The sequence below is a fragment of the Sphaerodactylus townsendi genome, linkage group LG13 (assembly GCF_021028975.2).
Source record: "Sphaerodactylus townsendi isolate TG3544 linkage group LG13, MPM_Stown_v2.3, whole genome shotgun sequence".
Taxonomy (NCBI): domain Eukaryota; kingdom Metazoa; phylum Chordata; class Lepidosauria; order Squamata; family Sphaerodactylidae; genus Sphaerodactylus; species Sphaerodactylus townsendi.
Window position 1 is genome coordinate 56144378 of NC_059437.1, and position 26345 is coordinate 56170722.

Consider the following 26345-nt stretch of genomic DNA (forward strand, 5'->3'; position numbering starts at 1 on the left):
CAGGTTGCAAGAGACCTTTGTAATTCAATCCAGCCCTGCTCCAAGATGGGCCTCACTCTAAACAGAGATCCAGGGAGAAAAGAGGGGCGGGTCTCCCGGCCTCTTGGCTTAGCCACTGGAATTCAAAACCAGTTCTTTTCTTTCACCTGACAAGGCAGTCTCTTGATCTAAACCAGGGGCCTGCAACCTGCGGCTCTCCAGATGTTCATGGACTACAAATCCCATCAGCCCCTGCCAGCCTGGCCAATTGGCCAGCCTGGCAGGGGCTGATGGGAATTGTAGTTCATGAACATCTGGAGAGCCGCAGGTTGCAGGCCCCTGATCTAAACCAACTGTGGTGCCCCAGATGTTCATGGACTACGATTCCCATCAGCCCCTGCCTGGGAATCATAGTCCATGAACATCTGGGGCACCACAGTTGTACACCCCTGAAAGCAAGCAAAAGGCTGGACGGGTTGGGGACGAGGGACGACTAATTTCAGTTTTGAATTTCTCAAGCCCCCAGGAACAAACAAGGCAATTATTTTCTAGGCGTCAGGATCTATATAATTCTTGAGTGATGGAGAGCTGTGCTCGGAGAATGAGCTTCAGTCTGATGGATGGCCCAGCCAATGAAGAGGGCTGTGATCTATTGGCTGAGAACGTGACAAGCAGGAAATCAGAGCCCAGGGGGGGCAGACCTCCCAAGCTGTGTGGCTTGGAACCTAGGAGGGCTCCTCTTGGGCAGAAACGCAGCGCAGGGCTGGGCTGCCGTCCAGCACCAAACAGCATAACTTCCTGCTTCCTGGATTCACGCAAGATCAGAAGTGGAGTCCACACCCAAGGTGTGGGACCTGGAGAGGCCTGATCCGAGAAATCTACTGTGGAGACTGAGTCATCGATGAGTGTTCAATCTCCGCTTTCTGATTCCCCAGTTCTGCACAGGGCTCCCCTGAAAACTTTAAAATCAATAAATTGAATTTAAGCAAGCTAAATCACAGCAGGCCCACATAACCCTAGCTAGACCCAGGGGGGCTGGGTTTGAAACTGAAGGACACAGCGGGGAAAGGCTTGTCAGATTTTGTATTGCTATGTAGAAAGCTTTATTTGAGAATCTATTCAAGGACGTCTTTTTTATTTGTTTTTCAAATGAATTAGCAGTTTCAGATATTGCTGTTGGTCTGGCTAAATTTCCCAGAGGTTTGGAGTCAGTCTATATGCAATTTGCAACATAAATTCTGAATTACTGTTGTGGGATATCTTGAACTGAGGAAAATGGAATGGGAAAACCAGAATTTTTGGAGAAAGGATAGTAGATCATAAATTGCATTCCTGAAAATATTGGGCATTTCTACACAGTACGTACCCTCAACCATTCGCTGTTGCAACCCCCTCCCCAACTTTCCACAAAACTTAACTATTTTATCATTATAATCATTATAATGATGGCACAGTTAAAGTAAAAACAGGCGAGAGTCTGTGACGTGTGATCAAATGGTGGACTTTCTGCCTGAAACCTAATTTTCCACTAGGACAACATCCCAAAAATGACCAGGATCAGTGCAGATGTTTAGAAACCGGACCCAGGCAACATAAAACCGCCTATTGCCACCTACTGGTGGAAGAAACAGATTTCATAATTGTTTCCTAAACTACTTTTTCTCCCAATTGCTTCCCCCTCGCATTTCCTCATCCGAGAAGACTCTGATTTGAGGGAGCGCTACCCTTCCCAGTCTACAGTTGCCAACCTCCCAGTGCGGCCGGGAGATTCCAGGAATTGCAAGTTAGGAGCAGCAGTGGCGCAGGAGGTTAAGAGCTCGTGTATCTAATCTGGAGGAACCGGGTTTGATTCCCAGCTCTGCCGCTTGAGTTGTGGAGGCTTATCTGGGGAATTCAGGTTAGCCTGTGCACTCCCACACACGCCAGCTGGGTGACCTTGGGCTAGTCACAGCTTCTGGGAGCTCTCTCAGCCCCACCCACCTCACAGGGTGTTTGTTGTGAGGGGGGAAGGGCAAGGGGATTGTCAGCCCCTTTGAGTCTCCTGCAGGAGAGAAAGGGGGGATATAAATCCAAACTCTTCTTCCTTTTCTTATCTCCAGACTGCAGAGACCACCAATTCCCTGGCTGCGCAAAACAGGGCATTCCTTCGGAGGAGGACTCCACGGTGTTCAGTCCCACCGAGGTCCTCCCTCTTCCCAAAGCCGCCCCCCCCCCCAATGGTTCACCCCAACAGCTCCAGGAATTTCCCAGCCCAGAGTTGGCAAGCCTTCCGATCGACGCTCCCCTAAACATGGGAGCTTCTGGACAGTATCTGGTTCACCTCCCCGCTGGGTTGCCAACTCCAGCTTGACTCATTTGCTTAATTTTCTTCCCTTCTTTCAAACCCTCACGACAACCCTGTGAGGTGGGTTAGACTGGGAGTGTGTGACCGCGCTGGGTCATAGTCCCTAGAGTTGGGGGAGGAAGCTCATCCTGGATGTGACGCCACCGAGTCCGCCCTGCGGAGCTGCCACTTCCTCCGGGGGAACTGGACGCTGCAGTCTGAAGATCAGCCCAAATTCCAGGCGCACTCCCGGCCCCGTCTGAAGGTTGGCAAGCCCGCTCCCGTCTCCTAGGCAACCCAGGCTTTAAAAGCACGCATCACCGCCTCTGCAGCCTCCCCATTGGCCGAAGCCGGCTTTCCGGACGGACAGGCATAGTGACCAATCAGGGCGATCCACGAAGACAGAGCGTGGGACTCGGCCTCCGCTTGTTCTGTTCCGGAGAGGCGGAAGATGGCCGGAACGGAACCGAGATGAACAGGCGGGAGAGCCAATAGCCTGAGGGGGCGGGGCAAGCGGAACGCTTGGCGGGGGCGGGGCGGAGAGAGATGGACGCGGGCGGGGGCCAATAGTAGCAAAAAGGAAAGCAGGACTGTCAAGCGGGGAAGGCGAAGGCAGCTGGACAGCGGGGACCGGCCGGCGGCTTGCAGGTGTCCGGGGGGCGGGGGGCTGAGTTGGGGGAAGGGATCTCCAGAAGGGGGGGAGTGTGGGTTTAAGGGGGCGGGGGGCTCCCCTCGAAGAACAGGGGGAGGAGGTGGCAGGGAGCAGCGGGGGAGGCAGGAAAGTGGGGGAGGGGTTGCCCCAAATGTGGAAATAGCAAAACGGGGGGGGGGGTCTACTTTGGGTAAAAGGGGGAGGAGCGATCCAGAAGCCAGGCTTGGGGGGAGGTAGTCAGGGGTTTTTTTTGGGGGGGGGGGAAATGCTGGAGGGTTCAGAGGGTTTGAGGAGTGAAATCGGGGTGGGGGGGGTCCGGATTTTGGGGGAGTCTCTGCATGTGGGCCAAGGAGAGGCAGGCGGGTGGAAGGGATGGGAGACCTCAGCCGCTTCTAGGGTAGCCACCCTCCAGGTGGTGGCTGGAGATCTCCCGAGACCGCCAGTGATCCCCAGGCAACGGAGGTCACGTCCCCTGGATCAAAAGGCCGCGTTGGGGAGTGGGCTGTCTGGCATCTCCTTCCCCATACTCTGCCCCGCCCCCAGGCTTTACCCCCAAATCTCCAGGAATGTCCAGAACCTCACTCAGCCCCGCCCCCCAGCTCCTAGGGAAGACATTGCCCCCTCCCCCCGCAACAAGCCCCCCCCCCCGATTCTGAACGTTTTCTCCGGTACCCCACAGAACCCACTCAACCTTCAGCCCCCTGGACTCATGGGGTCCCCATTGGGGTCTGTCTGTTCACCCCTGCTATCCCAGTGGGGAGAGACCCTGCTAGGAACCAGGCCTGCAGGTCCTCTGCCCCCTGGGCCTCCCCCCAACCCCAAAGCCTCCCCAAGGAACAGGGCTGCCAAGCTCCAAGGGGGGAGGGGGCCTAGAGATCTCCCGACGACGTCATTTCCCCTGGAGAACTGGAAGGTGGACTGTGGGGGGCCTTCTACCACACTGGAGTCCCTCCCCTTCTCAAACTCCGCCCTCTCCAGACCCCACCCCCACAAATCCCCAGACCTATCCCAAGCCAGAGCTGGCAGTGTTCTCTGAGCTTACCTGGAGTATATAAGGACCAGCTGGATGCTCAAGGAATTCCCCAGAGGCCAGACACACTTGTTGGATCTGTTGGTTTGCCACCTCCAGGCTGAGAAATTCCTGGAGATTTGGTGTTGGAGCCTGAGGAGGGCCAAGCTTGGGGTGGAGAAAAAAGGCATTTCCATGGGGTACAATGCCAGAAAGACCCCCCCGCCCTCCAAAACTGGTGTCTGGAAACCAAGTGTGACTCTGGGAAATCCCCGCAGCCACACAGTCCGGAAAACCCAGAACAACCAAGCCCTGTTTTGTTTACAAAAAAAATGGTAGGCAAGGAACTTCTGTGGCCTGAGGGACTGTGGCAGGGGAGCCCAGGCAGAGACGGGGGGCTGGGTTCAGGGCCAGGAAGGAGACCGTCGCACTGAGACACCTTTTGTTCCCAGATGACTCCTCAGCCAGGAGAGATGCGCCACACGCCCACCCCTGTGGCCAGATGAACCCGGTGTCGATGGCAGCCGTGGCGGCATTGGCAGAGCCGGAGCTGAAATGGCTGCCGCTGTGGCCCCGCATCCGCTGGGCGGCCGTCCTGGCGGTCCTGCTGGCCTCGTCGCTGCTGCTGCTGCTGCCGCTGACCTCCGTCGAAGAGCAGTGCCAGGCCGTCCTCAAGGGCCTCTCCCTCCTGAAGGGTAGGCTGGGGCTGGCCTACACGGGCATTGCCACGTCCCCGGGGCAAACCACCAGCCTCAGCGTGACTTCGTCTGGATTGGAGCTCCTGGTGCTGAAGCCCAAAGCACCCCCAGGTGTGTGGAGGGAGGCAGGGGGTCCTGCATTTAGGTTACACTCGGCTTTATCAGGCTTATCACATGTGTTATATTGGGTTTGAGTTGATATTTTTCACTGTGAGGCACTTTGGAAATTAATGTTGTCATGTGGCAAATATTGCAGGGAAATCAAAGACAGCCTAAAAGTTGGAACAGATGTGGGGACAAATCAGAAGTCATAGAACAATAGTCAGAAGAGACCCCAGGGGCCATCAAGTCCAACCCCCTGACAGATGGCCGTCCAGCCTCCCTTTTAAAACCTCCAAAGAAGGAGACTCCATCATACTCTGGGGTAGTGCATTCCTAACCCTCCCTCTCCCTCCCCAACTGCCTTTTCCTGACGTCATCCCTGTCCCTACTGCTGCCACAGAGTAAACAAATCCAGGCACAATTCAAATACATTCATTCTCCCCTTTGGTACCTATAGCAGCTTAGAGGCCAGGATCTAGATCAGTGGGGCAATGTTAAGAAGCTCATTTTTGATATCTGATTCTCTTGAAAGCTGATACCCCCTCCCACAAAAATGTGTTGGTCTTTAAAGTGCTACTGAACTCACATCTAATGAGAGGGTGTAAACAACTGAACACTCCTCCCAAAGATTTAAAGTAAAAATGAAAATCCAAGCAGAAAGTTGCCTGCTGTCATGTAGACCCCTAAGTTCTCTCTATTCCACTAGGAAGGGTTATTGCAGGAGAAAATGAGTTGTCCAAGAATATGATCTTCTACCATGTTAATGGTGGTGATGTCATTTCAGAGGTCCGGTTGGAAGCCAGAGCAGCCTTGAATCAAGCCCTGGAGATGAAACGGCAGGGGAAGCGGGAGAAAGCTCACAAGCTCTTTTCACACGCCCTCAAGATGGATCCAGACTATGTCGATGCTTTGACGGAGTTTGGGCTCTTCTCTGAAGAGGAGAAGGACATCATCCAGGCCGACTACCTGTACTCCAAGGCGCTGACCATCTCGCCCCACAACGAGAAGGCCCTGATCAACCGCGACCGGACGTTGCCCCTGGTTGAGGAGATCGACCAAAGGTATTTCAGCATCATCGACAGTAAGGTCCAAAAAGTGATGTCCATCCCAAAAGGCAACTCCGCCCTGCGCCGGGTGATGGAGGAGTCTTACTACCACCACATCTATCACACAGTGGCCATCGAAGGGAACACTTTGACCCTGTCTGAAATAAGGCACATCATAGAGACCCGCTATGCTGTCCCTGGGAAGTCTCTGGTGGAACAGAACGAGGTGATCGGCATGCACGCTGCCATGAAGTATGTCAACACCACCCTGGTGTCCAGAATAGGGTCCGTGACCCTCAGTGACATTTTAGAGATCCACAGGAGGGTGCTGGGGTACGTGGACCCCGTGGAGGCTGGGAGGTTTAGGACTACGCAGGTATTTGTGGGGCATCACCTTCCGCCCCACCCTCGGGACGTCGAGAAGCAGATGCTGGAGTTTGTGCAGTGGATCAACTCTGAGGATGCCATGAGTTTGCACCCAGTTGAGTTTGCTGCCTTGGCCCATTACAAATTAGTGTACATTCACCCCTTTGTGGATGGTAATGGGAGGACCTCCCGCCTCTTGATGAATCTCATCCTCATGCAGGCCGGCTACCCGCCTATCACCATCCGCAAAGAACAGCGAGCAGAATACTACCATGTCTTGGAGGTGGCCAACGAAGGGGACGTCAGGCCATTCATCCGTTTTATTGCCAAATGTACCGAGACCACCTTAGATATGTTGCTCATTGCTACCACCGAGTATTCAGTGGGCCTGCCCGAAGCACATGGCGGCAGCACAGACTGCAAGCAAACCATCCCAGTGAAAACCCGGCCATGAATGTGGGCGTGGGACTGGCGTACCCACAGAGGAACGGTCTGGGTGTCCAAACATCTCAAGGGGGTGGAGTGACAGAGGCACTTTAAGCATTTCATTTATTTAAATGAGATTAAGTTATACCTTATGTACAGTAATATCTTAAAGTATTTATTATCTCATCCTGTCGAGCCAAATGTGGAAGGCTGTGTGTGGTCGTTTGTTTTTTTCATGGAAGCAGGCTGGTTGCCAAGAGTAACCCAGCATAGACAACAACTTAAGATGGGGGTGGAGCTAATGTTTTTCCTAAGACGTGTTTATGCTGAAAGCCACCAGTGGTTGGTCAAGTGGAATGTTAACCTCTGAATCGGTTCTTGCTGAATTTTTGCCGTTTATCCAGAGAACTTTGGCCAGTGTATACATTCCCCCTTTCCTAGAGTAGTTCCTCTTGAAAGTCAGTGCTTGGGAGTTTTCCATACAGGGACAGGATTTTGTGGTCAGCCACCCACTGTCTCTGCAGCCTGACGTATCAGCACTGCAGGACACGTTCTTTCCGGTACAAGCACTACTGTGATACTCCTCAACCTGAGCCCGGGTCAACAGGAAGCCCCCATTAATCCTCACGGGGTCTCGATGTATTGTCAAAGGCTTTCACAGCCAGATTCAACTGGTTGTGGGTTTTCCGGGCTGTGTGGCTGTGGTCTGGTAGATCTTGTTTGTAATGTTTCGCCTGCATCTGTGGCCGGCATCTTCCACAACAAACACTCATGGGGTCTGTTCCTCCAGCCATTATTGGATCAATAGTTTGTGAAAGGGGGAGCGGGGAGAGAATGGCTGTCGTTCCAGAGGAAGCGGCACACATCTGACTAGACCTCCTATGCCTGGAATCTGCAAATTCTTATCCAAATAGCCCTCCCTTTCCAGCGGCATGAAGCACAAACTGGCAGTTTCCCAGAACTGTACTTTAATGAACGCAGCGAGGAAGAAAGGAAGGTCACACTTCACATTGTATACAAAACAAAAAACCTGAACAGGCCAAAACACAAAATCCAGAAAAATCAAATGGCCAAGATATATACATAAAAAAATAAGGGCGCTCACCAGACAAAACAATGGATGGTCTACTGGAGGAGGATATCCAGGCTTGTATGGGAGACCTTCCTAGCACTGTGTTGAACAGAGCTTAAAAATAACTGGCATGTCATTGACAAATACACTATATGTATTATGTAGATCACAGGTGTCAAACTCGCGGCCCTCCAGATGTTATGGACTACAATTCCCATCATCCACTGCCAGCATCATGCTGGGATGATGGGATGGGATGATGGGAATGATGATGATGGGAACTGTAGTCCATAACATGGGATGATGGGAACTGTAGTCCATAACATCTGGAGGGCCGCGAGTTTGACACCTATGATGTAGATCTAGAAAAACATACCAAGGTGAGCAAATCATCAATCCAGTTTCGTTACAAATGCCAATCCTGGCACCCCAGTACTAAAATAGGCCATTATGGTTATACTATTTATAACAACTTTATACAGGAGGAGGTGGAGACAGCCAGGCCTTGGAGAGGCTGGGGTCTGTGTACAAAGGGCTGGGTCCTGCCAATCCATTCCGCTGAGCTATCGTGCCTTTCCCCAGTGCAAACATAACTCTATCCCAAAAGGAACTCTTTTTTTTTCTCAGAGGGAGCCACCAACATTGGCAGAACAGATCCACAGGATCCAACCCAAACTGCACCGTGTGCTGCCAAAGACCACCCACTGGATCTGTGATCGTGGTGGGATTCTGCAAGTCACAGTAATAAGCTTTCCTGTTAACAGCAGACGTTTTGTTAAGAAGATTTCTGAAGAACAAAGGACCTCCGTTAAACTTGGCATTGTACCCCAACCTCCAATGTGAGTTCCTTCCACAACACCCCTCAATATGAGGGAGCACTTTTAAGATTTAAAGCCATTTCACCAGATTCTGCCTTCCTCCCACCCCCAACACCACAAAACCCAACATCCCCCATTCCTTGCTCTCCATTTCAACAGCTCCATATTCTGTTGAGCTCGGTAGGTGCAAAAGTCCTGAGGAGAATGGGCGTGTGGTTGTGACTTCCCGAGGCTTTCAAGGTGGTCTTTCACCAGCATGGTTCATTTGTTCAGAAGCATCCTGGCAAAGTCTGCATTAGACAGCCGTTTGGGCTCCTCTACAGAAAAGGGTGGAGTCGCAGGTGGGTTCTGAGCCATCCCATTGGCTGCCTTGGCTGTGGGATTGCTCTGACGCTGCAAAGCACGAGGCATCATCGAGAGCTGGGTCCTTCCTTTCCCCCGGCTTTTGAAAGAACAACAAACACGACACCAATTGTTGTGCAACAAAATAAAGAATCAAATTCTGCCATTCAAATTCTGTAACATAAAAGCAGGATTCAGCACCGAGTAGCCTTTTTGAGCTTGCCGGCCCACTTGGAATTTTGAGACAAAAGTGGGAACCACCCCACAATGGCTGCTGCAAGAAGGGGAGCCAAACCACCACGGGAGGTGGAGTCAAATGGAACGTGTGGTTCCCTTGACTAAGGAAAGCACAGGGGGTTACCTGTCCTGATCCTCTAGTGGAAATCCCTCTCATTTGAATGAGGGCAAGCTCTATCTTACAGCAGCCCAGCCCACTTGTTGAAAAGCACCAACTGATGTACTGATGATGAAGAAGAAGAGTTTGGATTTATATCCCCCCTTTCTCTCCTGCAGGAGACTCAAAGGGGCTGACAATCTCCTTGCCCTTCCCCCCTCACAACAAACACCCTGTGAGGTAGGTGGGGCTGAGAGCCTCCAGAAGAGCGCTGTATTGTCCAAGGTCACTTAAGCTGGCGTGTGTGGGAGTGTACAGGCTAATCTGAATTCCCCAGATAAGCCTCCACAGCTCAGGCGGCAGAGCGGGGAATCAAACCCGGTTCCTCCAGATTAGATACACGAGCTCTGAACCTCCTACGCCACTGCTGCTCGTGGGCATCGTGCTGCCGTGCCACTATGTTGAGGAACCCTACAGTACACCATCTGGTTTTGATAACCACAGGGAGGTTCCCCTCCATCAACTTCTACAAATTCTGAAGTCCCAATTTTAAATCCTAAGTTTTCTCCCCATATATTTAAGAATGGTTTCATAGCTACAAGATCTAGCAACTTGATTTCACAAAGTCTGTTTCCTCCCCAAATCCTGCCTGCTCCTGTGCTTTTGAAATGTCCAGCCAGTTCAAGCCCTCCAGCAAATCAGTTTTTTGGAAAGCAAATGAATTTCTACACCCATCCATATTGACGCTGAAGTCTTATCACCATGAGAATTGCCCCTTCAACATTGGAGGCTTTGAACTTCGCAGGGAATTTCTGAAATGCTCCCACTTATTTCAACCAAAGCAAAAAGTGTTTCCACACTATACAACAATTCCTGACAGAGCCAAGACAATCACTTCCTGTACTCTTTGCCCCATACCTACAGGCAGTCCTTGAAATACTCACGCGCCATAGCTCTGCCGTTGGCCCCCTGCCTGGAACGCTCTTCCCGCAGCCTCAGGCTTCTCAGGGAACCTTCGGGTAGGTGGATTGCTGATGGCCACCTTGATGACGTGGTCTTTAATGGTCAGGCCGTCCATCTTCAGCACTGCTTGAGAGGCCTGCGTCTCATTCTCAAACTCCACATAGGCCAGGCCCTGAGAAGGCAAAAAGATATGGTCTGATTTAGCTGGTACCAATTTAGAGGAATCATTTAGTATGAGGAAGCAACATGGAATGGAATGTTTCACAAACCAACAGTAGCTTTTTTCAAGAAGCAAAGGACTCAGCTGGTCAGCAACTGCTCTACCTGAGGAATCGGAACCAAATGTGTACAAGGACACGCAAGTATATCTTGAAGTCCTGACCTGGACAACAGTCCTAGCAATTAGCACATTTCTATCCTGCCCTTCTCTCTATGGAACGCAGGATGGCAAAAAGTCCTCTCGGGAGAGTTCCCAGAGTCTGTGCAGAGTGTGGCTCTGGCTGAGAAGGTACCTTGGGTTTTCCTGCTCGGTTGGTAACCAGCCGGATCTCCTTCACGTTCCCGTGAGCCTTACACGCTTCTTCCAGCTCCTCCTTTGTGCAGGAGAAGGGCAGGCCAGATATGAAGAGCTTGTGTTTCTCCAGGGCAGTGCTGTACTTGAACACCTGCAGGGAAACAAAACATCCTTCTTTCCCTTCACACTCAAACAAGCGGAGACCAGATTTCAACACGGTGCTGACTCGGGCAGAAGCCGCCCCTCCTGCGGACGTGGCGCTCGCTTGGGGTCTCCTTCGAAGGAGGCTGCATTTGTGTCGGGAAGGCGTGGTGCGGGATGCAAAGCCTGATTTAAAAGTGAAGAGGAATCCTGCTGTGGAACTCTGCACTTGCGAAATCAGGCGTGGCATTCCGTACCGCATCTTCCCGACACAAATGAAGCCTTTCACCTTCCACATTTGAAAAACAGATGCTTCTCTTTCTGCACAATCATCTTTATATAAAAACAGCACTAAAGAGAGAAGGCATCTATCTGTGGAAACAGAGGGGAAGCTGCTACACAGACTGAGGAGAGGAGATACATCTGGCCTGCTGAAAAACTCAGCCTTTCCCCCATCCCCTGCTTTGGCTAGGCAGGCATGGAGCGTGAACGGCTCGCGGCCACAGACCACCCCCACCCCCCCGAGCTCAGGTAAAGCACCCACATCCCATCCTAAGCCCCTGGGCCAGCAGAGGGTCATAATCTGAACCATGCTATGATTATTACACCCCCACCCCGCTTAAACCAATGCCGGTATTTTGAGGCACAGACTTGCGCCTACTTTCTTCCAAAGCGCCTGACTAGCAATTGCATTACAGGTGGGGTGAGGGGCTCTATAATCCAGATCCTTGTACCTTAAAATCGGGGTTCTTGTTCTTGTCAACACAAGGAGACACAAACATTGGCCTCCCTTCGACGATTCTGCGGTCCAGGCCAAGGGCCTGCAGGGAAGACTTCTCGTCCTTGAATTCCACGTAGCAGTAGCCCCGAAAGGTCCCCTTGTTGTTAAAGATGGGGCGGATTTCCACCACCTCCCCACAGCTCTCAAAAAGCTCCCGCAGCTTCGCCTCTGGTTCTGTCATGCTGTAGGAGAGGTTGCTGACAAAGACTGTGACGTTCTCTTTCTCCCTGTTGTGAAGGATTTTGGGGGGTTCTTTCCATTTTGAAGCCGCCGCCGCCGCCTCCTCCTTCTGCTTTGGGTTTGCTTTAGTGGACATGTCTCGTCCAAAAAGCCCCGCTTCCGTCTCCATGTCTTCCGCCTCGTCTTCATCTGGCATATCGCCATCTCCCCTCTGCTTCTTGCTGGGGTGGTCAGCTGACAGGAGGAAAGTCAAGAAGCTGAGACATTCCCCCTGAACACATGGGCATCTACAGCACACAGGTGAAGCAGGTGGTAGAAGAAGAGTTTGGATTTATACCCCACCTTCCTCTCTTGTAAGGAGACTCCAGGTGGCTTACAAGCTCCTTCCCCTTCCTCTCCCCACAACAGACACCTTGAGAAGTAGGTGGGGCTGCGAGAATTCTGAGAGAACTGTGACTAGCCCAAGGTCACCCAGCAGGAGTGTAGGAGTGCGGAAGCACATCTGGTTTACCAGATAAGCCTCTGCCACTCAGGTGGAAGAGTGGGGAATCAAACCCGGTTCTCCAGATTAGAATCCACCTGCTCTTGACCACTACACCATGCTAGCTCTACACATCACAAGTGAACTAACACTTTTGTCTTTCCAGTTAGGGCCAGCCATTCCCCTGTACCCCCTGCATCTCACCCACAGATGAGTAACTGGGCATGGAGCAAAGTTAGCAAGAACCAGAGCTGAAGCTATCCCCAGGTTCCACACTGTTTTCTTCTCTGCCAATCACATCCCATCGGAGGAAGGCAACAGAGAACTCTCAATCTTTTTCCTCCCAGGCGCCAATACTCCTTTACAGGCCAAAGGGAAACGGGGCTGGAGGGAAATGCCCACTTCAGGCCTCCCAGGAATATTAGAGAAAGTCAAGTGCCATACGCAGAGAGGCAAGCACCAAGACTTGCAATAGGAGACAGGCAGTGTCCCTCCCCAGTTGAGAGTTATAAGACATCTGTCAGTTTCACTCATCCAAGTGGGATGACCCACTAAGTGGCCGAGCTTATTCAAATAACCAACTTCAGATTTTTGCCCAGGTGCTGGTTGACTAACTTTTGCCTGGTGGGTGAACACAGGCATGTTTGTTCAGCCCCAAGCCCTGCTGAGAACAAGATTATAGCCTGGCAAATGTAGTCGGACACCGGTTCAAGCCCCCCAGGGTGGAGCAGTCCTTTGGTGCGGGCTCAGGGGCTGAGAGACGTTGTCTGCTCAAAGGGAGTTCGTACCTTCCTCCTCCTGCCCCCATTCTTCGTCGTCGTCATCATTCACTTTGCGCTTGTCCCCAGCCTTGGGTTTCTTGGACTTCTTGGCTGCTCTTTTCTCCGCCCGAGACTGCTTCCGCTGCTCAGCCCTCTCTTCTTCCTGTTTAGCAAGTGCAGCTTCCTTCTCAGCAGCCTGGAAAGCAAGACACAAAAAGAAAGTCCACCTTCCCAACAGAAGCAGAATTCTTCTGCTACCCTGGGAAGGAGCCCACCACCAGCAAGGGAGTGGGGAGACAAAGCAACTAGCTAGCCTACATGGCAGAGGGAAAAGGGGTGGCAAATGAAAAACAGAAGATCTGGCATGGAGGGAGTGATAACACAGACGGAAGCTGGACAAGAGGAATGTCAAGCCCAGTAGTACATGGAAGAGCGGATGGAAGGCCAAGAACCAGGACCAAGGCTGACCCCACTGACCATCCTACCCAAAGCTAAGGGCTGTAGTCCTTTTCATACCACAGGGTACAGAACCCCTAAGCAATTCCTTGGGGGTTTGTTCTGTTTGGGCTAGCCCTGTCCAGGGTCAGAGACACACACAAGACAGACAGAAAGACAGACAGACACACACACACACACACACAGACACACACAGAGAGACAGGACACCAATCAAAATAATTGGGGGGATGCCTTGGCAAAAATTAGAAAAGATTTCTGGGGCAAAACAGAACCCGCCAAATACCACAAATAGGCTTCTCTAACATAATACAGAGGAACTGGTAGGGAGAGGACAAAGGTCACTGCTTCTTTGCCTGCCACCCAAAATCATAAGGCAGGAGAGAGCTGCAAACCCAATGAGCAGGAGCATCCATGCAAAACACAAATTGAAGGAGCTCCTGGTTAGAGAGGGAACTCTAGGCAAGGATGCCTCCCAAAGAAACCTGCTTCTTTTCAAAAGGACCTCAGAAGCTGCCCCAACCTTAGCTCTCTGCTCATTCACTCGTGCAAGCCGGTTCTCTATTTTCTGAACAGCAGCGTCCCAGTCTTCCAAAGTGCCTAAGAGACAGAGAGGGGAAGAGACCAAGGAAAAGGTGATTTAGCCTCTCTGTTCACCCAGCAAGGATCCTCCAAAACATGAGGCAAAGATATTAAAGCTTTGAAGCAGATGTTTCCCAGCTCTGTGTGAGGGCTGCTGGGGACCCCTCTCCTAGCTGCCTCCCCAATTTATTCTGCCATCCTTAGGCCCAGGGCAGCAACTGCGCACCCCAAGCCCTTTGTTTGTTTGCAGGCCTGGGATTTTCATTCACATCAGCTCCGAGGAGTGAGCAACAGATGAGAAATGAGTGACTGGAAAAATATAGTAAAGGCTCCTGAGCATTTGAGCCAACAACATAATGACTCAGATGGTTGTCGTGCAACCCTGCAGGACAAGCACCTTACCTTCAATTCTTTCTAGCGTCAGCAGCACCTCACAGACATGCTCTGGGTAGTCGGTTGTGCACTGCACAGCTCGATGCAAGGCCTTTCTGCAGTGCTGGGTATCGCCGTGTGCCCTGCGGCCAGAAAGCAAAAGAAAGGGATGGCTTAGTGCTGCAGAACACGATGCCGCAAGCGTCTTCAACATTTGGTTAAAACTTGTGTGATGTCACAAAAGGAAATTGCCTTCAAACAGGCTGTTTTTAAGACCGTTCCATCCTGCTCTTGCTGCTTTTTCAACTAAACACAGTGTAAGACTTTGACAGTCGCCTCACTGTTTCACCAGGGAATTTGAACCACTGGGTAGGATCCTGAGGATCTTTTCCACTAATGGCTGCAACAGGAGAAAGCACTGCTGTCAGTGGAATGAATCCGGGGGGGACAGCCCACTATCTCCTTCAGCGCCCCCCCCCTGCCCCCCATACAGATGGCCTGCAGAGCAGCCCTTGCAAAAATCTCTCACCGCTCCAAGCTGTAGTACTCCAGCCACATGTTGGCATATTTGGCGTTCCCTTTCGTCATGATGCTGTCCCAGAGCTCTCGCGCCTTCTGCATGTTGTGGCACAAGCGGGCCTGTGGAAAAGCCAGAATAACTACTTGGCGCTCAGACAGCCACAAGTTCAAAACCAATCATCAAGGGCTCTCTGGTAGCAGATGCTGCGAAAGACCTTTCCCTGGAGCACCTCTGCCAGTAAGAACAATCCGTGTGTGATGGACCAACTCCTGACTCAGTAGACAGCAGCTTTATACCAGAGGGGCTGCGACTGTGTGACGGGGTGGGCACTTCAAAAGCTCCAACCCCAAGTGGGTTCAGTCACCAACTTGAGATTTTAAAAGGCCTAATGAAGCTTCCAAGGATTTTTTGGGAATACATTCACAAAAAGAAAGTTTTATGTGTCTCTGAAACAGGGAAGTCAGAAGATACTGAAGCAGCTTAACCAGCTCTTGGCAAAAATGCTTTGGAACAACTTTGCCGCTTGTAGGAAGACAGCAGGATAGATGTGGCTTTTATAGTTTTGTTTTGGAGGTCTGAGACTTGGTTGCCATGGTGAGCTTTGGAATGTAAACAAATTAAACCACAGACCTGCCTATATCCCCACTGCAACTGTTGGAGAGTGGGCCTTACTTGACTACTTTTTGGAATTTAAATTAAGATGACTACCGCTAGAGCTACCCCCAGAGCTCCTGCTCCTTTTTCACTGTGTCGTTTATATCCCAGATTCCTTTTGCAAATGAAAAGGCAACAGTGCCCACCCTAGAAAGCCTCAGTCTCCCCTCATTCTAGTCCAGTGGTGGCGAACCTTTGGCACTCCAGATGTTATGGACTACAATTCCCATCAGCCCCTGCCAGCATGACCAATTGGCTGATGACCAGGGGCTGATGGGTATTGTAGTCCATAACATCTGGAGTGCCAAAGGTTCGCCACCACAGTTCTAGTCTGCAGTGTGGCTGGGAGCAGCTGGGCCTGGCTAGTCAGCTGAAAGAGCCTCCTGCCCTCCCTCCCAGGTACGCTAGAAAAGGCTTCCCTGCAGATATTGTGTGATGCTCTCTTCTTTCTTTCAAAAGGCCAACAGTACCTCAATCCTTGCCCAGGTCTGCATTATGGTACACGAAGGGTCTCCACTCTCGCTGAACCCTGCAGACCAAAGAAAGCAGGATTACACCCCACAGAAAGCGGTCAAGACAAGTTCTCTAGGCAATGCAAGGGCAATAGCATCAGCTGCCTTGAGCCAAAAGCTAAGGCCCCTTCCGCACACGCAAAATAATGCGTTTTCAAACCACACTTTCACAACTGTTTGCAAGTGGATTTTGCTATTCCGCACAGCTTCAAAGAGCACTGAAAGCAGTTTGAAAGTGCATTATTCTGCATGTGCGGAATGAGTCTAAGAAAAGGTCCCTTGAAATCAGACCCAAACTATTGAGCACTGGCTGATTTCATGGTTTCCCCAGAGGAATATCACTTACCCTCCAGGGTGGCTGGATACCATCTAGGGCTCCACACTAAATAGCCTCCCCTCTCATCACCTTCTTTCCCTCCCCATCTACCACAGGCAGGTCTTCCACAGAGAAGCCAGAGGGATTGAGAACCTTCCTGGAGAGGCAGCAACAATGAGGATGACATGGTCCCTTAGAACTTCCCTGGTCAGAGGCAGTCTAGCTCTGAGAGCCAGGTGATGGGGGCAAGCTCCTGAGCTTCCACAGAAGAACATATTGCTGGGCTGAGCCCCCTCTGAGGTTAGATTTTGCAGTGCTGCTCTAGCATAGAATCCAGAGGGAAGGTCAAGCTGCCGCTTCCACTACCTAAAGGAGGCCCACTCAGACTAAAAAGGAAACCAATCTTGGGTGCTGTGTGGTTTCCGGGCTGTATGGCCGTGTTCTAGCAGCATTCTCTCCTGACGTTTCGCCTGCATCTGTGGCTGGCATCTTCAGAGGGATCCTGATGGCGTCTGAGGTACCTGTGGCCTGGCATCTTCCAGAAGAGATCCATCAAAGATCCTCCCTGAAGATATAACTCAATCCACAGCTATACGAAAACGTCAGGAGAGAAGGCTGCTAGAACATGGCCATACAGCCCGGAAACCACACAGCACCCCAGTGATTCCGGCCATGAAAGCCTTCGACAATACATGACACCAATCTTGCTTAAGGCTTCTTGTGCATAAAAAGGATTTTAGAGCTCTTTTAAGCTCTCAGTTCTGCACCTCCAGGGCACATATATGCCCAGATTTAAAATAAAAAACACCAACTCACGCTCTTCCACTTCTTGCTTCAAATATTCCACCGCCTGGGCAAATGCGGATCTCAGTTCTTCCAGCTCTTTACTGGAGTCTGAAAAACATCAAGCAACAGGCGTGTATTTGGGAGGCAGAGAGGACAGGTGGAAAGGACCATTTGCTCGAAGGGCCTGGCCAAATTGTCTGCAGCAAAGATAAGCAAGCAAACCCAAGTTTCAGAGCACTTTCAGTGAGCAAGGTCACTCCTGGGATATAAAGAGCAAGAACTCAGGAAAAATCTAGGCCTTGCAGCAGGCAACTCTCCACGCTTAGCAACAATTAAAACAGCAGCTACATCAATGAGTATAGGAAGGGGAAGGACAAGCAGGTTAGTTGCCAGGTCGCCAGGTCCTCCCTTTGCTTGCTGCCCTCCCCCGCCCCTCCCAGCTTTCAGAGTTCATCAGCATTCACTAAAGAAACTTTCAGAAAAATTCCAAAGGCCTTCAAGGATTCCCTGGCAGAGTCCAGGAATATACTGGACCAGGCGACCATATTCTCACACACAGCCAGTGAGGGGATAATCCTATTCTTGATCTGGACCACTTGAGAATGAAGGATGAGGCTCAGGATGCTTGAATACACATAGAAAGCTGTCTGCCAGAGGAAGGATTCTAGCCTTGGGTCCCATGGCAACCAGCAAGGAGACTTTGGGCAGAGAAAATAATTCAACTGACCTGCATCCAAATGTGATATAGCCGGCTCTGACTACCCCACATTTCCCCAGTCCTGAGTTACAGCACAATTACCTTGAGTAAAATCCACCCGTCTTCGCAAATAGTCCAGGTAGGCCTGCCAGATTTCCACGTAGTCAGTAGCTTGGATGAAGCCAGCATTTAAAGCCTTTTCAAAATTTTCTGGAAAGGATAAAGGAGACAAAAAACAGTGTGGATGTGATTTCAGCTTCCATCCAAATTCATTTCGCAGCAAGAAATTATTCAGGGCTTGATCCCAGAAAATAGCCGCTGAGCCCTCCCTTAACCCAGAGGTGCGTAAAGCCATTAAGCTCTGACAATCACACTTCCTCAAGAGGAACCCACCTGAGTTGAAATGAAGTCCCAGGACTAACTGCCAAAATGAACAAGACATCTTTGCACACAACACTGGGTGACCCTACCTGCACAACTCCACAGCTGGTACACAAAAAACATTGGCAGGGGAGTTTTCGAAGTTCTCAGGTTGGGAAAGATTACAAGATACAATCTGTATTTCAGTGGTGTTCCTTTACCAGAAATGAGCTGATGCTCGACTTCATGCCTCTCCATGGCCAGCAGGTACTGCTTCCATAGCCTGACCGTCCACGGACAATTCCTGACGGCCCGCTCATGTGCAGAAAGGACTAGCTCCTTCACCTTCAGCTGTCTGTCCTGGAAAATAAAACACCACCATTCAGTGATTCAGGCCAAGGCTTCCACCACAGAAGTCCATTCCCTGAGAATATCCCTTTTTTTAAAAAAAGGCAGAAAGCACCTTTCTAACACTTATGGATGGAGAAATTCCTTCAAAAGCCCATGGGTACCAACTGGTGAAATAATAAAATCCAAAAAAGTAGTGGAGTAAGACTTGGGGAGGGTTAAAAGGAACCTTTTCAGCAGCCTGCTTATTCCCACACATGCAATCATTGATACTAAAATTACACATACCATTAACAAAATTATGCAACATTTATACAAGCCTCAGGATTGCCACCATGTAAAAGGGAGGTACTGTGGCTCAGGGGTAAAGCCTGTTTGGCATGGAGAGGGTCCCAGATTCAATCCCTGGCATCTTCAGTTGAAAGGACCAGGTAGTAGGGGATGGAACACACCTCTTCCTGAGACACTGGAGAGGCACTGCCACTCACAGAAGACAACAAAGTGTATACCCTGATGGACCAATAGTCTGGTTCAGTATAAGGCTACTCAGTGTGTTCCCTGTTAACCCTTTTAGCACACACAACTGTGGTTAAAACAGCAGCAGGGCTAGGGAAAAACAGAAGTGTATCCCCCAGACCAGGGGTAGGGAACCTGCGGATCTCCAGATGTTCAGGAACTACAATTCCCATCAGCCTCTGTCAGCATGGCCAATTGGCCATGCTGGTAGGGGCTGATGGGAATTGTAGTTCCTGAACATCTGGAGAGCCGCAGGTTCCCTACCCCTGCCCCAGACAGTCAATAGCTCTGGGCTCCTTACCAGATACTGGGTGTACTGAGCCCACAGGTCCGGCACGAGGCAGTTCTCTGCCAGGGCTCGCTCATAAGTCAGCTGGATGCGAGCTGGATCCCCGCCCTTCATCTCAAAGTCAATGTAGGCTTGATGCTCTGCCAGTTTTGGTGTCTCAGCCACCAGCTGTAAAGCAAGCAAGAGCAGAGAAAGGAACTCATTTCGGCATGCTGCGGAGGGGAGGAGGAATGGCACCATCTGTTTAATATAAAGTTTGGACTGTGTGATCCAAGCACAGGAATGTTTCCAGGGAGCAAGGTTTGAGAACAAACACGACTATGAATCCTATGAGGGTGGCTGTCTGAGATATGAGAGACTCCAGAGACTTACACCTGGGTTAAAAATCCTCTATTTACTTACTTTGTTTACATGCAACTATACCTTTATCTCTGACACTTAGGGAGGGATACAAAATGTAAAAAACAATTTGATCAGACAGCAAGGACCTACAATAAACAGTGCAGCAAACTATGGTAAAAACAAGAACTCAAATCCCCCTCCTGTAGCCAAGCAGGCAGGCACCCAGCTTACCAGAGCTTCTTCATAGGGTTTATATTTCTGTAACTGCTGAAAAGCCTTCTTGTAATTCTTGACCACTGCTTCTGGGATTGGCTTCTCAGACCACTCTTCATATTCGGCATAAGTAGCTTCCATATCTGGGAAGAAAAGTGGAAAAACATTGGGAGGCTAAGGTTTTTGGCAGCAGGATACGGGTTCAGTTCCGCTGATTTTCAGCTAGTCAAAGAGAGCCATGAACAGGCCAAGCAAAAAGCACAGCAGTCTCTATGGCCCTTTCCGCACGGGCCAAATATGGCACCCTGGGGACGGCAAAAATGCTGGGGAGCCGTTCGCACAGGCAGCGCTGCTGAAATGCAGCAGCGCCGACCTGGCTCCCCTCCACCTCCCCCAGAACGGCGTCAGGCCGCCTCCAAAAACCTCCCTCCTGGAGGGAGGTTTTTGGAGAAAAAACAACGTCGTTCCAGCCGACGCGGTCGCTTGAAGCGGCACCGCCCGAGGGAACACGCTTTCCCCTTCCACCACTAACCTCGTGGAGTCCTCGCAGAGTCACTCTGCTGGGACTGCTGGGGAGACCCACTCCCTGCGCTGTCCCTCCCAGCCCCTGGAGGTGAGTCCGGAGGAGCAGCGTGGCCGAGGTCTTAGGGAGTCCACCACGGTGCTGGGCGGCGCAGGTGGAGTGGGGGGGGGGGGCAGAAGGCGGCTCCGTCGTGAGGAGCTGCCTCTCCCAGCGCCCGGCCTCTCACGGGGGCCGCTTCGCCCTGCGCTCCCACGTCGCCGAGCGGCCCCCACCCCTCCACCGGCGCAGGGGCGCCTATGAGCCCATCTCTTGAAAGACCAAAAGTTCTGACCTCAGCATTGGTAGGCTGATGAATTCATCGGTTTCTGCCCCCTCCACAATTTCCTTCTCAAGTTACACTGAGATTATGTGCATAAGTCTGCAACTAACACCAAGGCTCCTGCGTACCTGGTGAGCTTGAAGCTAGAAGTTTCCCTTACATTTCTTAAAGCCTCCCTTTTCAACTAGAAAACTGCCACAACGGGCTCTGCCAAGGACCTCCATAAGAAATACAGTCCTGTTGTGCAGTGGAAGTGCTCTTCCAAGAATGCCCCCCAAAGACACCCACAATGTCACCCTCCACCACTTCCAGTCATACACCTTCCTCTGGTGGAAGGGCCTTTGCCTGCAGGGTGGCTCTGCCACGCAGTGCCCTCCTTCTGACAGAAGCAGCCTCAAAGGGCAGTCATTAAAGCTCCTGGGTTCTTACCCAGCAGTGGAATTCCCAGCTGGCGCCTGAAGAGCGTGTGGATCTTCTCCAGCTGGGCACTGATGGTCTCCTGCTGCTCAGGGGATGGAACGCTGCCAGCTGCTGGCTGCCGGGAGAGAGAGAAGCCAGGGGGCATCAGGCAAGCAGCCTTCCGAAGCAGAAGAAGACTGACTACAACTCACCAATGAACAGAGGGAATGAAGGCAGCACAGACTATTTTCCCTCACCACAGAAAGGACCACATACTCATCCCAAGCACACAAACACCATACCAGCAATGGTATTTGTTGATGGGCCCAATGCCAGTGGATGGAGAAACCAGCAACTGTCCTGGACAGGCGCAGGGGGGAAGAAAGGGAAAAGGGAAACCAGGAAGAGACCCGAACAGATGATAAAGCCTCCATCCTCACTCTGGTACAGGACTTCCTCTCTACAGAACTTCACCAAACTCCAAGGAAGACATCAGGATACAAAGAATGTTAATGCCCTCAGTCTGCATTTGCCCCACTCCACTTGCCAGAAGACTGGCGAAAAGACAGCCTTGTAGTCAAAACATTGTTCTACAAGGAAATGCACACCCTCAGGGTAAGCAAGGGGGCAGAGGCCTTACCTGCACGGTTTCCAAGATGGCATTTTGAAACTCTCGGTAGGCCTCCCAAACGGCAGCCCCTTTGGTCACGTGAAGACCAACCGCGGTTAGTGCCCTTTCAAATATGGAGCAAACTTTCTCAATGCCGCCCTCCTGGCCAATGCCGCCAATCGAGTACTGAGCGTATTCGAGCCAGATCTCAGGACCTAAAGGAAACCACGAAGATTTTACTCACTCAATTCTGCCCGTGGTGGCAGGGGCTGATGGGAATTGTAGTCCATGAACATCTGGAGTGCCATAGGCTCGCCACCACTGGACCTGACCAGGAGTCGATACTTTCCTTTGATAAGAATGACCTGACAAGTTTTTCAGCTCAAACCCTTGGTCACACCTGAATTTTGTAAATATCAACATTTGCTAGAACTAAGTTAGAATTATATTCTTCTGATTCTATGCAGCCTATTCTGAATTGCCAAAAACACAGCACAAAACTTGCAAGGCTGAAGAAACAAAAATATTAAGAGCCAGTCAGTGTGGAATAGTTAGAGCTGGAAAACCAGACCTCAGTACATTAGCTCGAATGAGACCATCTTTCAGACCTTTTCACCAAATGTGAAAGAGCATGCCCCGATCAGCTCAGACTCCCTTGATTGCAGAAAAGTACTTTTACCAGGAACATCCTGAATTTCCTGAAAAGAACACATTTCTAACAACACAGTATGGAATTTTTAAACTGGAGACTGTTTTTCCAAAAAAGAAAACTTACAGATGTAGTCTTTCACAGCTCTCTCAAAGAGATCATAGACCTTCTCCCTCTCTGGGTTATCTGATGCCATTCGAATTTCATCCTTCAACCAATCTAGCCAGATCTCTGCAAGACAAAATACATAGAGATCTACTACTCAAAAATACTAAAAGGAAATTAAAATTGTCAAAGAAGCTTGAGGGAGAGAAAGAACATTCCAGAAATCTCCTGAACATGCCTGCCTTAAAGGTTTTTCTGCCTTTTGGCATTATGACACTCCAGTGCCTGTTTAAGGCAATGTACCATTCCAGAACACACCAATTTGAAACCTGCAATTCTTAATGTAAGAGTGCTACTGAAACTTAAAATGTATATTCTTAGTGTAAGTCAGAGAAGCAGTGTAAAATATTTTACATGAATAAAATGAGGAATGTGTCAACATGCAAAAGCTGAAGAAGAGTTTGGATTTATACCACCACCATCCTTTATCTCCTGTAAGGAGACTCAAGGGGGCTTACAAGCTCTTTTCCTTCCTCTCCCCATAACAGACACCTTGTGAGGTAGGTGGAGCTGAGAGAGTTCTGAACGAACTGTGACCTGCCCAAGATCACCCAGTGGGGATGTAGGAAACAAACAAATCTGGTCCACCAGATAAGACTCTGCTGCTTATGTGAAGGTGTGGGGTATTAAACCCAATTCTCCAGATTAGAATCCATCCACTCACAACCACAACGCCACACTGGCTCTCAAAAGCAGCACAATATGATTGAGGACTTGGCTCTGAAATGTTTATCCCTCAGTCCTCAAGGGCAACAGCAAACACTTCTGACTTTCCAAAAATGGCCCTCAACTGCCACACACAGTTTTCACTGATATCTGATTCAGAAGTTAAATTAAAGCCTTTTTATAGATTATGTGAAGGTATAAAGTACACACGCACACAAAAACATCCCATTCAAGTTCCAATTGTGCCCATCCTATAACAATCCTAAGAACTTTCAAAGTTTTCATGGAAACTGAAGCTACAAGTTTCAAGACATCATCTACCTTCAGTAAGAGGAAAGAGTTCACTCATCTTCTGCCGGGCTCTTCGGAGTTTCACCAGCTCTCCTTCCTGGCGCAACAATTTTATCAGGTCCAGGTGACAGTTATAGTCAAATGCATTGATGGACAGCTTAAAAGAAAAGTGATAATAAAAGGTTTTATCTGTAACTAGAAACAGCGCTATGATTTGATTTCTCGATCAAGATCCAAAGATTATCCTCATGCAACAACATCCTTGAGGCAGTCAGGAATACAAACAAAAATTCTAAGGCATTCCATGCATTCGCCCCCCCCCCCCCCCCCCCAATCAGTAGTCAATTCTTAGGCTACACATATTTCTTTAAAGCACAGTAAGTTCCAACAGCCAATGGAAAAACCTTAAGAACATGAGAACAAGCCTGCTGGATCAGACCAGAGTCCATCTAGTCCAGCACTCTGCTACTCGCAGTGGCCCACCTTGCAATGATTAGGGTTGCCAACTTCAGGTTGGAAATTCCTGGAAAATTGGGGAGCCTTGGGAAAACAGCATTTGGAGAGGGACCTCAGATTCATACACTATCACAAAATCTGGCCTTCAAATCAGCTATTTTCTGCAGGAAAACTCTCTCTTTCCCTATATATATAGAGTCTGGAAATTAGCTGTCATCCTGGGCCCATCTGGAGGTAGGCATCCCTGACTGTATTGCTGTAGCTCTCAAGGATGGGGATGAATGCCTTGAATGTGACACTCAGGATAGGACTCTTGAGCTGCTTTCTTTGGTCATTTTTTGGTGCTTCAATTTACAAACAAATAAAACATTGTATTGTCGAAGACTTTCCCGGCTCGACTCAACTGGTTGTTGTGGGCTTTCCAAGCTGTGTGGCCGTGATCTGGTAGATCTTACTCCTGACGTTTCGTCTGCGTCTGTGGCTGGCATCTTCAGAAGTGTATCACAAAGGGAAGTCTGTTACACACTGTGTCCCATGTGTTACACACTGTGTCCCACACTGTGTAACACACCTCTCTCTGGGATACACCTCTGAAGATAGCCACAGATGCAGGCGAAATGTCAGCAATAAGATCCACCAGACCACGGCCACACAGCCCGGAAAACCCACAACCACCAACCAAAACTTCCTCTATAAAATTGTAGATTGTAAGCCCCTTTGAGTCTCCTGCAGGAGAGAAAGGGGGGATATAAATCCAAAACTCTTCTTCTCTATACTCGAACAGCAGCCCTTCCTGGTTAGAAAAGATCTGGCTGCGGCAGCACCCAAATTAGATTACTAAAGTGCGCTCTATGTCGGGCTGTCCTGGAAAAGTGTCCGTGGAGGCTGCAGCTGAGACAGAGCGTCAAACTGGACCACGTCGCTCCCGCCTTCCTCCGTAGACACCGGCTCCCGATTTGCTTCCAGGCTCCGTCCTCCAGAGCTGATCTCCCGATATTGGGCATCGGGTGTAATCCGGGAAAACTTCAGGCACCAGCTGGCAACCGCCCCTGGAGGTTGGCAACCCCAGCTGGGCTCCATTCCTGCCTCACAGAGTTAAGGTTGGTTTCTCCACGGCAGAAGTCGCCTTAGGAGCCCCGACCGTTCCTGGCCCCGAACACGAACTCATGCAGAGAGGCGGGCAGACTCCTGGCAGGGAAGGCCGCTCACCTGCTCCTCCAGGCGCTGGATCTCGGCCTCGTTCTCCTTCTCCTCATCCTCGCCCGAGGACTCCTCCGAGGTCTCCTCGGCGTCCTCCTCCTCCTCGTCCCCCCCGCCTTCGTCCTCCGAGCCTCCCGCCTCGTGTAGCTCCTCCTCGGCAGCGGCCGCCTCAGCTCCGCCACTCGCCTCCATCTTGCCCGAGACACCGCCTCAGGGCCCCCGCGCTCCACTCGGCCCTGACACGGAGCCCCGGCCCGCCCACAGAGAGGCGGCTGCGCGCCGCCTGAGTCAAAAGCAGGCCGCGGAACGGCCGCGCCGCCCAGCGCTCCCGCGAGAACCCGGGGTTTTCCTGCCCGAGGAAGGGGCTGGGGCGAGGAAGCTCGCGGACCGGACTAGGCCGAAGGAGACCGAATCTCCGAGTTCGTGTTCAGACAGGCAGCTCTTTAGACAGCTACTGAGCCTGTCGGCGGCGTGGGGGCTTCAAAGAAGGAAAGTTTAAAGCACGCCGTTCCTGGGTACGGGGCTGTCGCGTCCCTCGCAATGGCCAATCAGAGGCCGGCTAGTTTGCGCCAATGAGTTCAGGGGAGGGCGCTAATAGTCTCGCGCCAGACCTTCGCTAGATAAATCGGGGTGGCCAACTCCCGGTTGGGAGATTCCTGGAGATTTAGGGGTGGGTCCCGGGGAGGGGAAAGACCCCACTGGGGCATAAAGCAATGGAGGCCACCATCCAGACAGCCATTTTCTCCAGGGGGACGAATCCCCGAAGATCGGTGGACGTGCGGGGAGGTCTCCAGCCCCACCTTGCCGTTGGCTGTATCAAACTATCGCCCCCAAACTGCGCGAGCTTAGCGGGCTGGTAAGAATATAGAAAAAGAGCTGCCTGATCAAGCATTCAGTCGTCAGCAACATCCAGACAGATGTTCCACACACGCAGAGGAAGCTGGAGCTGGCTGTCCCCAGGCTCAGATACACTGCCTCTGCACATGGATGTTCCGTGTTAACCTACCCTTTAATACTCCCATGCAATTTGTGTTCGATTAACGCTGTTTCTTAATTTCATAACTTCAAATCGTGTCTTAATAAACCCCATTTATCAACGCAACATATGATCTCTATT

At 50.8% G+C, this 26345-nt stretch overlaps 2 protein-coding genes across 2 annotated transcripts; one reads left to right on the top strand and one right to left on the bottom strand.

Moving 5' to 3' along the window:
* Positions 1 to 2861: 2861 nt before the first annotated feature.
* On the top strand, positions 2862 to 6806 carry FICD (FIC domain protein adenylyltransferase). The gene is made up of 3 exons (XM_048514280.1): positions 2862 to 2950; positions 4416 to 4772; positions 5548 to 6806. Exons 2-3 carry the CDS (start codon positions 4466 to 4468, stop codon positions 6627 to 6629), a joined length of 1389 nt encoding a protein of 462 aa, XP_048370237.1. The 5' UTR covers positions 2862 to 2950; positions 4416 to 4465; the 3' UTR covers positions 6630 to 6806.
* Positions 6807 to 8029: 1223 nt separating this feature from the next.
* On the bottom strand, positions 8030 to 25452 carry SART3 (spliceosome associated factor 3, U4/U6 recycling protein). Its single transcript, XM_048514279.1, has 19 exons — positions 25238 to 25452; positions 23603 to 23729; positions 22577 to 22681; positions 21832 to 22016; positions 21222 to 21327; positions 19969 to 20093; positions 19408 to 19563; positions 18464 to 18602; positions 17985 to 18092; positions 17216 to 17293; positions 16042 to 16100; positions 14927 to 15036; positions 14428 to 14540; positions 13967 to 14043; positions 13016 to 13184; positions 11520 to 11980; positions 10643 to 10795; positions 10112 to 10302; positions 8030 to 8933 (listed from the first exon to the last, which is right to left on the bottom strand). The coding sequence occupies exons 1-19, from the start codon at positions 25418 to 25420 to the stop codon at positions 8753 to 8755; spliced, it is 2826 nt and encodes a 941-aa protein (XP_048370236.1). The 5' UTR covers positions 25421 to 25452; the 3' UTR covers positions 8030 to 8752.
* Positions 25453 to 26345: the final 893 nt, after the last annotated feature.